Genomic DNA, 11,437 nt, shown 5'->3' with positions numbered 1-11,437 from the left:
AGCATGCTTTAAAGCTAGTCAAGGTGTTTTCATTTACAAACCTACAAAACTCCATTGCATTGGCCGGGAATCGAACCCGGGCCTCCCGCGCAGGAGTCAAGGATTCTTTAGCTAAAGTGCCCTAAAGCGTTTCCCATTCATTCCCTATGGTAGTGCTAAACCACTACGGATGCAATATATGTAAGGCCACGTATGCCCTCCGAGGCGCTGTGGCAGGTTTTACGCAAGAGGTGGCGAAGATAATAGCCGAATTACAACGAACCACAACAAACACCCGGGAACAACTCATCTGAGCTTTATTGACTTTTTCTGATTCGTGAATTTCTTTTACATTTCAGCATTTGATCCGAGCATTTTAAGTTTTGTTACATTAGCGGTTTTAGCTACGTCAGACACACAACAGCCAAAGGTAAGTCGTGTTTTTACATACAAAATATGAGTTCTTTATCATCGATTGTCTTTTTTTTTATTTGTCTTCGGATCTTTTAATAATGCAATAATAGCAGAGGTGGGGGACTCGAGTCACATGACTTGACTCGAGTCTGACTCGAGTCACCATTTTCAGGACTTGTGACTTGCTATATTAAAGTATGAAAATGACTTGACTTGACTTTAACTTGAGAACAAGTTACTTGAGACTTGACTTGACTTGAAGTGGAAGACTCGACAATGACTTGAACTTATAATAAACAAACAGCAATAAAATTATTTTATATGTGACATCAGCACCACTAATCAGCGTATGTGCCTTTAACGCTGCACAATTCAAACCGCGCCAAACATGGCAGACAGTAACGTTAGTGGAGCTCCACAACTAGTATCGTTTGTTCACAAGGACTTTGAACTGGACTGTGTGAATAAAAAAAGATTTGCCAGATGCAAAATATGCAACAACGTCAAATTTCATTCGTCATTTTAAGAACCACAAGGAAAGGTAAGAAAGTAATCTCTTCATATTCAGTTTCACTTTGATCTATAACGATTAAGTTACTAATGTAATGAATTCATCTTTTGTTTGTCATAATCTGGTTGCATATTATATATCTTTTTTTCTTGTTAGAAATTATCATTACTGAATACGTCTGGTAAATAGATGTAAGGGAATTTGAAACAGTGGCATAGCCTGAATTTTAATGTTGATGGGCATCTTAAAATGAGCGGGCTTGTATATTATTACACGTAGGCTATAATGTCTGTATTAAATGTGCGCATTTTCAAGTGTTTGTGGACTGCGTGTGGAAACTTAAAAGCATTGTGCTTACACCATAACAGTTAACTTTACTGCATGAAAGGCTAACATGGAGGCGCCGATGTGATTACTAGCACCTAAACTTTTCGAAAGTTTTTTTTTTTTTTTACTCATACAGACAAGAATAATTACAGCGTAATTAAATATTAGGCAGTTTTTCAGTCACAATAATTAGTTTATAAGGTTGTCATTATTAGCCCTTATTACATGGATTGGCTGAATTCCAGTGCAGAATGCGTGTTATTTCTTGAGAACAGACCGTTGCCATGAAAAACAGCGCGTTGCTATGGACGCAGGAGGATTCTAACCAGAGACGGAACGGACTCTTTTCTTTAGAGGAAGCAATACAATCGTTTTTAAATCAATAAATTCCTTTTGAAATTTGGTAGGTAGCCATGTAATAATCGGGATAAGGTATAGCGAGGTGGTTGTTATAGTGAATACAACCCCTTCAGGCAGATTTAAGATCCCTCCGCTTCGTCCCCCCAAAAAATGCGGAGGAGAAAAATATTTGATTTTGAAATCGAGCTTCGCACCGAGCGCACGTCAAAAACAGAGGACAGTGTGTGTGTGTGTGTGTTCATCTCTTTAGTACTGTGACTTGACTTGACTTGAAACTTATAAGGACTCGACTTGACTTGCTTAGGGTGAACCCTTGACTTGACTTGCTTGATTTATCTGAACTGTGACTTGAGACTTGACTCGAGACTTGATGGTGAAGACTTGAGACTTGCTTGGACTTGACCATGTCTGACTTGTCCCCATCTCTGAATAATAGTAAATACAGCGGATATTCAGAGTAATTTTGTTAGAACGTAATCTGAATGAAACGTGGACTTGTGGAAACTATACGTTTCTCATATATATTTGTAAGTATTATAGTATTATAGCGCGATCTAAATAAACAAGTATTCTATGTTTTCACGAATTAAACAATGTGAATGCGTTCATAATAAGTCACTTAAATGATGTAGCTATTTCTGTATAGATATTACAGAATAGTCTGAAAGCTATAGTTCATAATAAAGTTAATTACAAGATTGTTAATTGTTAATTACTATTGCAAGTGTTGTCCAGTGTATATGTGGGGAGGGGTATTGGTTTGTCCAGATGAGGTTGTGTATATTTGGGGATTGGTTATAGATCTGTATAGTTGAAGGTTGTGTGTGTATATTATACATTGTACTGTATAATTAGTACATTAGCCTGAAAGGTATCATTAAAAATAATTAAATAATTAATTTTGTTTACTCTTTGCTTCAAAAAAAAAAAAAAGAGTAAACAATTTTGTTTACTCTTTGCTTCCCTCTCCTTGAACTGCCACCTTAACGTGGTGGAGGGGTTTGAGTACCCGAGTGACCCTAGGAGCTATGTTGTCTGGGGCTATATGCCCCTGGTAGGGTCTCCCAAGGCAAACAGGTCCTAGGCGATGGGTCAGACTAAGAGCGGTTCAAAAACCCCTTAATGAAGAAGAAAATTGTGTGTCCTGTGACGTCGCCCGGCATGGCGCAGCCGGGGCCCCACCCTGGAGCCAGGCCCGGGGTTGGGGCTCGTTCGCGAGCGCCTGGTGGCCGGGCCTTTCCCCATGGGGCCCGGCCGGGCCAAGCCCGAACGAGCGACATGGGGCCGCCCTCCCGTGGGCTCACCACCCACAGGAGGGACCATAAGGGGCCGGTGCAGAGAGGATCGGGCGGCAGTCAAAGGCGGGGGCCTAGACAACCCGATCCCCGGACACGGAAACTAGCTCTAGGGACGTGGAATGTCACCTCGCTGGCGGGGAAGGAGCCTGAGATGGTGCGTGAGGTTGAGAGGTTCCGACTAGAGGTAGTCGGGATCACCTCTACGCACGGCTTGGGCTCTGGAACCACACTCCTTGAGAGAGGATGGACTCTTCACCACTCTGGAGTTGCCCATGGTGAGAGGCGGCGGGCTGGTGTGGGTTTGCTTATAGCTCCCCAGCTCTGCCGCCATGTGTTGGAGTTTACCCCGGTGAACGAGAGGGTCGTTTCCCTGCGCCTACGGGTCGGGGATAGGTCTCTCACTGTTGTTTGTGCCTATGGGCCGAACGGCAGTGCAGAGTACCCGACCTTCTTGGAGTCTCTGGGAGGGGTGCTGGAAAGTGCTCCGACTGGGGACTCTATCGTTCTACTGGGGGACTTCAACGCCCACGTGGGCAACGACAGTGATACCTGGAGGGGCGTGATTGGGAGGAACGGCCCCCCTGATCTGAACCCGAGCGGTGTTCAGTTATTGGACTTCTGTGCTAGTCACAGTTTGTCCATAACGAACACCATGTTCAAGCATAAGGGTGTCCATCAGTGCACGTGGCACCAGGACACCCTAGGCCGCAGGTCGATGATCGACTTTGTTGTCGTTTCATCTGACCTGCGGCCATATGTCTTGGACACTCGGGTGAAGAGAGGGGCGGAGCTGTCAACTGATCACCACCTGGTTGTGAGTTGGATCCGATGGCGGGGGAGGAAGCTGGACAGACTCGGCAGGCCCAAGCGTACTGTAAGGGTCTGCTGGGAACGTCTGGCCGAGTCTCCTGTCAGAGAGATCTTTAACTCCCACCTCCGGCAGAGCTTTGACTGGATCCCGAGGGAGGTTGGAGATATTGAGTCCGAGTGGACCATGTTCTCCACCGCCATTGTTGAAGCGGCCGCTCGGAGCTGTGGCCGTAAGGTCTCCGGTGCCTGTCGAGGCGGCAATCCCCGAACCCGGTGGTGGACACCGGAAGTAAGGGATGCTGTCAAGCTGAAGAAGGAGTCCTATCAGGCCTGGTTGGCTTGTGGGACTCCAGAGGCAGCTGACGGGTACCGACAGGCCAAGCGGACTGCAGCCCGGGTGGTTGTGGAGGCAAAAACTCGGGCCTGGGAGGAGTTCGGTGAGGCCATGGAGAAGGACTATCGGCTGGCCTCGAAGAGATTCTGGCAAACCATCCGGCGCCTCAGGAGAGGGAAACAGTGCCCTACCAACGCTGTTTACAGTAGAGGTGGGCAGCTGTTGACCTCAACTGGGGATGTCGTCGGGCGGTGGAAGGAGTACTTCGAGGATCTCCTCAATCCCGCCGTCACGTCTTCCATTGAGGAAGCAGAGGATGAAGGCTCAGAGGTGGACTCGTCCATCACCCGGGCTGAAGTCACCGAGGTGGTTAAGAAACTCCTCGGTGGCAAGGCACCGGGGGTGGATGAGATCCGCCCTGAGTACCTCAAGTCTCTGGATGTTGTGGGGCTGTCTTGGCTGACACGCCTGTGCAACATCGCGTGGCAGTCGGGGACAGTGCCTCTGGGATGGCAGACCGGGGTGGTGGTCCCTCTTTATAAGAAGGGGGACCGGAGGGTGTGTTCCAACTATAGGGGGATCACACTTCTCAGCCTCCCCGGGAAAGTCTATGCCAGGGTTCTGGAGAGGAGAATACGGCCGATAGTAGAACCTCGGATTCAGGAGGAACAGTGTGGTTTTCGTCCAGGCCGTGGAACACTGGACCAGCTCTATACCCTCTACAGGGTGATGGGGGGTTCATGGGAGTTTGCCCAACCAGTCCACATGTGTTTTGTGGATTTGGAGAAGGCATTCGACTGTGTCCCTCGCGGCATCCTGTGGAGAGTGCTTCGGGAATATGGGGTCCTGGGTCCTTTGCTAAGGGCTGTCAGGTCCCTGTACGACCGAAGCAGGAGCTTGGTCCGCATTGCCGGCAGTAAGTCAGACTTGTTCCCTGTGCATGTTGGACTCCGGCAGGGCTGCCCTTTGTCACCGGTTCTGTTCGTAATTTTTATGGACAGAATTTCTAGGCGCAGCCAGGGGCCGGAGGGTGTCAGGTTTGGGGACCACACGATTTCGTCTCTGCTCTTTGCGGATGATGTTGTCGTGTTGGCCCCTTCAAGCCAGGACCTTCAGCATGCACTTGGACGGTTTGCAGCCGAGTGTGAAGCGGTGGGGATGAAAATCAGTACCTCCAAATCCGAGGCCATGGTCCTCAGTCGGAAAAGGGTGGCTTGCCCACTTCAGGTTGGTGGAGAGTGCCTGCCTCAAGTGGAGGAGTTTAAGTATCTAGGGGTCCTGTTCTCGAGTGAGGGAAGGATGGAACGGGAGATTGACAGACGGATCGGTGCAGCTTCTGCAGTAATGCGGTCGATGTATCGGTCTGTCGTGGTGAAGAAAGAGCTGAGCCGCAAGGCGAAGCTCTCGATTTACCGGTCAATCTACGTTCCTACTCTCACCTATGGTCATGAGCTTTGGGTCATGACCGAAAGGACAAGATCCCGGATACAGGCGGCCGAAATGAGCTTTCTCCGCAGGGTGGCTGGGCGATCCCTTAGAGATAGGGTGAGAAGCTCGGTCACCCGGGAGGAGCTCAGAGTAGAGCCGCTGCTCCTCCACATCGAGAGGGGTCAGCTGAGGTGGCTTGGGCATCTGTTTCGGATGCCTCCGGAACGCCTTCCTGGGAAGGTGTTCCGGTCCCGTCCCACCGGGAAGAGACCCCGGGGAAGACCTAGGACACGCTGGAGGGACTATGTCTCCCGGCTGGCCTGGGAACGCCTCGGTGTCCCCCCGGAAGAGCTGGAGGAAGTGTCTGGGGAGAGGGAAGTCTGGGCATCCCTGCTTAGACTGCTGCCCCCGCGACCCGGCCCCGGATAAGCGGAAGATGATGCAATGCAATGCAATACTCTTTGCTTCATCATTTAGATTAACATGTCACACAGGCCTTCAGTGTTTTTCCCTGGCAAGGTCCAAGTTATCTTTCGGAGAGGCGTGTTAGGTTACCTTCTACAAGTCCCCTCTGATGCCGCCAAGAAGATCAAAGACAACCCTTCTATGCAGGACAAGTCTGCTCCTCTGAAGGAAGAGGTTGTCAGGAAGAATGCCATCAGCATTGTCTTACAAAGAGGGGGGGATGTGTCAGATAAAGCTGAGGTGTTGGGGGAGTACATACTACAGTTTGGGAAGTACAGAGGCAAGTCCTTCAGGTGGCTGCTGGAAAATGATGTTGGATACACTATGTACCTCATCAAAAATTCGGAAAAAGAGAAAGAGGCAGGCCATTTCGGTACAGAGGGGAGCAGCAAAATCAGTTTGCAGTCCTTTTTGGAATATGCCATGAGCTTCAAAGATATTGAGGAGCTTTCAAAGTTTGAGTCTCACAAAACGAATTCTCCTGCTGTGACCTCAGATTGTGACACTCTGGTTGGCTTTGGTAATCGGGCCAAAAGTACATGGGGAGAAATATGGGAGAGCAGAGCTGATGGGTACACTTTCTTCATTATGTCAAGGAAATGTGGTACAGGTTCAAAAATGCACAAACTGCAGCAGTACCTGCTAATGAAAAAAGAGTCATTGCCATCAACCGTTACATCACCAGCCTCTACTGCAACTCCTTACTCCCAAGGTATGTCAAAAGTAAACACAAATCATTTGAAAAATATTGCTTGTGGCATCATATATCTTTTTTGGTTTTCATTATGTTTTATTGCATAGCAATGGATGAATGAAGTTTTCCTGGAGAAAGCTATACTGAGTATTTCACCTTCCAAAATCCAGACCATGCTCTGAGTTAAACATGTTTTCTATGTATTTTTAAACACATAACCATTTTACTGAGTTTCCATTTGAGTTAGGAATGTAAGGATTATTCAACAAATAGTTGTGCTACATTTGTGAGGAACTATTGTCACTTATTTTCTAGCTATTTTGACTACTACATTAACTATTGTGTATCGTTGCTACTTTAGGCAAATTACTTCAAATCTACTCATTGTAAACGGTAATGTAGCTGCTTGCAACCAAGATCATGTGTGTGTATGTTAAACTTTATTTCAGATTCACCAGCATCAGCAGCTGTAGGAGCACCATCTGTGTCTACTGGCAGAGGTTTTTCTCCATCAGTTTGGCAGGATTATTCACTGAATTATTCTGCCTAACAATATACCTTGGTTATTATTTTGGCCTTGTTCTGGCTTTGTTCTGGCTATGTTCTGGCCATGTTCCTAATTGTTATTTTGCTTGTGTTCTACTAACAAAATCAAAAGGACATGTTCATGACAACATGTCCATCAAAACCTCCATCTCCATGAGGGTAAGTGTTCATTTGAGTTCCCTTTTTGCATGTCCTCTGAATTTCTGTGCATGTGCATGTATGATATATTTAGTCTACAAGGTCATTCAATTGTGTATTTGTGAAATAAGTGTACTATAAGTAAGTAATCACTGTAGTCTACATGTTGATTTTTTACCTTTTGGTATTTGTGATTCCAGCACCAACACACCCTGCACGTCAGCCTGTGCCACCAGCATCAACACGCCCTGCATCTCAGCCTGTGCCACCAGCATCAACACGCCCTGCATCTCAGCCTGTGCCACCAGCATCAACACGCCCTGCATCTCAGTCTGTGATTCCAGCACCAACACACCCTGCACGTCAGCCTGTGCCACCAGCATCAACACGCCCTGCACCTCAGCCTGTGCCACCAGCATCAACACGCCCTGCATCTCAGTCTGTGCCGCCAGCATCAACACACCCTGGATTTCCACCCTCACTTCCACTGCCCAGATATGACCAAGAAATGATTCACTGGAACTGCTCTCAACAGCAAAAGGTATGGATGAAGATGGAGCTGGAAGCCATGGGACTGTGGCCGGGAAGTCCACCTGTGAGGCACCTTACTAACTCTGTCTCTTTGTGGCGTCTACCACCTCAGCCTGAGCTCATTGAGACTGCCTGTGGGCTTCCATCCCGCAAATATTTCCAGCTACATCCATTCTTCATCTGGAAACCAGAGAATGACAGCATCATGGGAAGGCTGAGAAACAATTATGTTCTCCCATGTCTTCACAGTTGTTCTCGACCACAGATAACTTCATCAGGTGTAGGAAGGCCTCGAGTGGTTGTTGGCATTGTCAATCAATATTACTTGTTTGCATCTCGGCTTTGCTGCAAAGCATGCAAAAGGAATTGGTTTGCTGACAATCCTCTGTGGCTGGCAAAGCTCCCTAAAAGGTATACCAACATGTTGCCAGCCCTCCTTACCTACAAGAAAGCAATCTGTAAATCTGTGGTAGATGAATTAAGACGCACTGCAAAATCCCCAAATGACATGGCCAATCAGCTGATGGAGATGATGCACCTAAAGTATGAAAGAGCAAACCTGGCCTACCTGCTAAGTGTGCAGAACATCAAGGATGCTGAGGCAGGGTTGTATGGTCAGAGCACCATCAGCAAATACCTGAGGAGGGACAGTACACCTGCTGCATTTGGGGGGTATGAAGACACAGACGGCTGGTGTGGAATGTCTGTGTCGTCATATTACCTTACAGACTGTCTTCTGCAGGAGTTTCGGAGGCAGGAGCCATCAATCACGCAGCTCTTACAGGGCACATTTGGACAGGTGTTGAGATCCGACCACACCCGGAAGATTGCCAGGAAAGTCACTCTTACATCAGGCACAATGTCATCTTATGCTGTGATGAACGAGAACTGGATGATCATCTCTTGGGTGATGGTGCAGTCCGAGAGTGAAAGGTCTTTGGAGCCCATGTATGAAGGTCTGGCCACACGCTACACTGCTGCTGGAATTGAAAAGGCCAATTACCATTGGGTGGACAGGTATTTATTATATAATTTGTTTAACAATTGTATAAGCCTTTTCAGCTTACATATGTTATTTAATGATATTAATAATTTCATTTAAATCTCAAATAGGGAAGAAAATTCATTATATATTTAATCATGTAACTTTTTTTTAATCCTCTTCTATTTCTGGACATTGTTATGTTTCTTTGTACATAGGGACTGCTGTGCAGCCTTCAGGGTCCAGAATTCTCATCCAGCTGAGCACCTTTTGAGGGAAGCCTGGAGGACTACAGAGGCTACTGTTGCAGAGGTGACATCCGGGGACTTGACCAACATCTGTGCTTCGAGGTCAAAGTTTAATGAGTTCATCTCTGTAAAGCTGGACTTGTTCCACTGTATGAGACGATTCTGCCGGGAGTGTGTCTCAGAGCATCATTCCTTATACAGCTCTTTCTGTCAGTTCCTCTCGGCTGCCTTCACAATTGTGGATCAGCAGGATCTGAAGAGACTGAAGGAGGCCTATGTCTTCTGTGGGATCGTGCCAGCAAATCCAACAAAGCAGCATATCCGGGAGCACTGCAGGACAAAGATCCCTCAGCCACAAGAGCTTGTGAAGAGAGTGGAAGAAGTTCTCCTTCACTTCCACCTGTTAATAGATGTAAATGACATCCCTCTCTTCAAACCGTCCATGCTGAAAGCCTGGAGGATCCAGCGAGTCCACATGCTGAGGGGCTGTCTCAGTGACCCAGAACGGGAGGATGGGATTCTGTACAGATACGGTGGCACGCTGCAACTCAACCATGTCCAGGGTGAAGGGGCATCTGTGCCCGTGTGGATTCCAATCAGAGGCACTTCACAGCAAGAGGGCTACCACTTCCACCAGGCTCAGTGGGTGACTGGGAACAAAGTCTCCCCAGAGTTATTTCAGGCCCAGGGTATGACTGGTGTGGCACGCTGGAATTTCCAGAGATTGGTGGATCTCAAACAGCCGGGTGTGGTTTTGCCTGCAGTGTTTGACCCACTACTGATCACAGACTTGAACATGGCCTCTGTGAATGTGACGGGGAGCGCCAAATATCCAGCACTGCAAGTCTCCAACAGGGACACAGGAGAGAGGTTTGGACTCGAGTACGTTGAGCAAGGGTGCCGTGCTGTTCCTCTCGACTGGGAAAAGCACAGATCTCAGAAGAGGACAGACATGTCCGTATTCCTGACCCCTCTCCCTGTTGAGAAATGTCAACCCTCAGCAACACAGCTGCCGCCGACTGTCAGATTTCCTGATTCTGCAGCTCCTGCTACTGAGGCTTTAAAGAGAGAAAGCACTGAGGAGCCCCAGATGGACATAGGTAATTCAGAATAATACCACAAACACAGGCATATCTCTCTCACACTAACTCAGTCACACGCACCTAAATATGCTTGCAGACACATGCATTCTGCATAATTACTTTCACTGAAGAACTGTTCCTCTCTTTCAGATCTGCCCTGCACACCTCCACTGCCTATGACCGCCTCACCAAGAAGTGCACGCACGGGGCCTATCAAGACTGGTGGCCGGGTCTTTGGGTTGGACCACAATCGGTGGCCTGGCCCAATGAGGGTGGCTATTGATGGTCTGCTTGCCAGGCATCATGGACAGAAGGACATGCTGAAACTGGTGGACTTTGACTATGCTTCCATGGTGCAAAGTTCATGTGCAGACCCCAACAACCTGCTTCACCCAACCACCAAACACCACATTGGAAGGTATATAAAACACCTGGCCAAATTAAAAAACACCAGTTCCTCCCTTAACACCAGTCCTGAAAAGCTCTTGGAGACCCAACAACTGTGGCAGCACTTAACCATGGGAAGTGACACAACCTGTGTCCTTGTAACAGCACTCCCACCTGCAGTTGTGAACCCACCCGCACTGCCCACACAAAATGCTCCTCTTACTGAAGCTGCCATAGAGAAAATTGTTTTGGGACTGATGGAAAAGCAGCAACAGTCAGAGCAACAACAGCAGCAAAAGAAAAAAATGACAAAAACCTGCCTTTCATGTGGCCAACCCAAGTCCCGTTACATGAATGATGGCTCTTCAATTCATTATTTTTATCAGAGTGGGCATGTTAGGTACTTCTACTGCTCCACAAAAGTATTTAAAACATATGGAGCAGAGGGCCTCACAAACCCCAAAATGTCTTTTGAGGATTTCATGTCAACACCCTTCTTTCAACAAGAACTTGAATCCATAAAATAGAAAGTGGAACAACAGAAGGACAAACAAAAGAGGAAGTCAGCAGATGTACCCTCTGGCCGTTTGTGCAGGTTCTGCCATTTGGAACTAAAACAGGGCCCTAATAGTCCTCACATTCACACAGGGTTCCCCGGAGTGGCAGGGAAATATATTTATTGTCCTGCCAAGGTGTTATCCCTCTACCAGGCCAAGGGTATGGAGAAAGAAATGACCTGGAAGGAGTTCCAGGCATCTGCTTTTTATCAGGATGAAAAGAAAAGATGGATGGATGAAAAGAGGAAATGTTGATTTACACACACACATGCATCCACACACACACACACACACACACACACACACACACACACACACACACACACACACACACACACACACACAC

General features: G+C 47.6%; 2 protein-coding genes across 2 annotated transcripts; both read left to right on the top strand.

Moving 5' to 3' along the window:
- The first annotated feature begins 5,944 nt into the window (after positions 1 to 5,944).
- LOC117594528 lies at positions 5,945 to 7,642 on the top strand. Its single transcript, XM_034292405.1, has 4 exons — positions 5,945 to 6,638; positions 7,070 to 7,120; positions 7,279 to 7,325; positions 7,505 to 7,642. The coding sequence occupies exons 1-4, from the start codon at positions 5,945 to 5,947 to the stop codon at positions 7,640 to 7,642; spliced, it is 930 nt and encodes a 309-aa protein (XP_034148296.1).
- Positions 7,643 to 7,708: 66 nt separating this feature from the next.
- LOC114839380 lies at positions 7,709 to 11,061 on the top strand. Its single transcript, XM_034292404.1, has 3 exons — positions 7,709 to 8,852; positions 9,036 to 10,165; positions 10,298 to 11,061. The coding sequence occupies exons 1-3, from the start codon at positions 7,813 to 7,815 to the stop codon at positions 11,059 to 11,061; spliced, it is 2,934 nt and encodes a 977-aa protein (XP_034148295.1). The 5' UTR covers positions 7,709 to 7,812.
- The last annotated feature ends 376 nt before the right edge of the window (positions 11,062 to 11,437 follow it).

This window comes from Esox lucius, chromosome 5 (genome assembly GCF_011004845.1).
Source record: "Esox lucius isolate fEsoLuc1 chromosome 5, fEsoLuc1.pri, whole genome shotgun sequence".
NCBI lineage: Eukaryota > Metazoa > Chordata > Actinopteri > Esociformes > Esocidae > Esox > Esox lucius.
Note: the sequence above shows the minus strand (reverse complement) of the source record. Positions and strands in the feature narration are given on the sequence as shown.

Excerpts from the sequence above, each read along its gene's own strand:
- LOC117594528 (XM_034292405.1), top strand. The coding sequence starts at position 5,945 with ATGTCACACAGGCCTTCAGTGTTTTTCCCTGGCAAGGTCCAAGTTATC. Across the intron at positions 6,639-7,069 it reads TGCAACTCCTTACTCCCAAG|ATTCACCAGCATCAGCAGCT; the intron begins GTATGTCAAAAG and ends ACTTTATTTCAG. Across the intron at positions 7,326-7,504 it reads AAACCTCCATCTCCATGAGG|CACCAACACACCCTGCACGT; the intron begins GTAAGTGTTCAT and ends TTGTGATTCCAG.
- LOC114839380 (XM_034292404.1), top strand. The coding sequence starts at position 7,813 with ATGATTCACTGGAACTGCTCTCAACAGCAAAAGGTATGGATGAAGATG. Across the intron at positions 8,853-9,035 it reads AATTACCATTGGGTGGACAG|GGACTGCTGTGCAGCCTTCA; the intron begins GTATTTATTATA and ends CTTTGTACATAG. Across the intron at positions 10,166-10,297 it reads GGAGCCCCAGATGGACATAG|ATCTGCCCTGCACACCTCCA; the intron begins GTAATTCAGAAT and ends CCTCTCTTTCAG.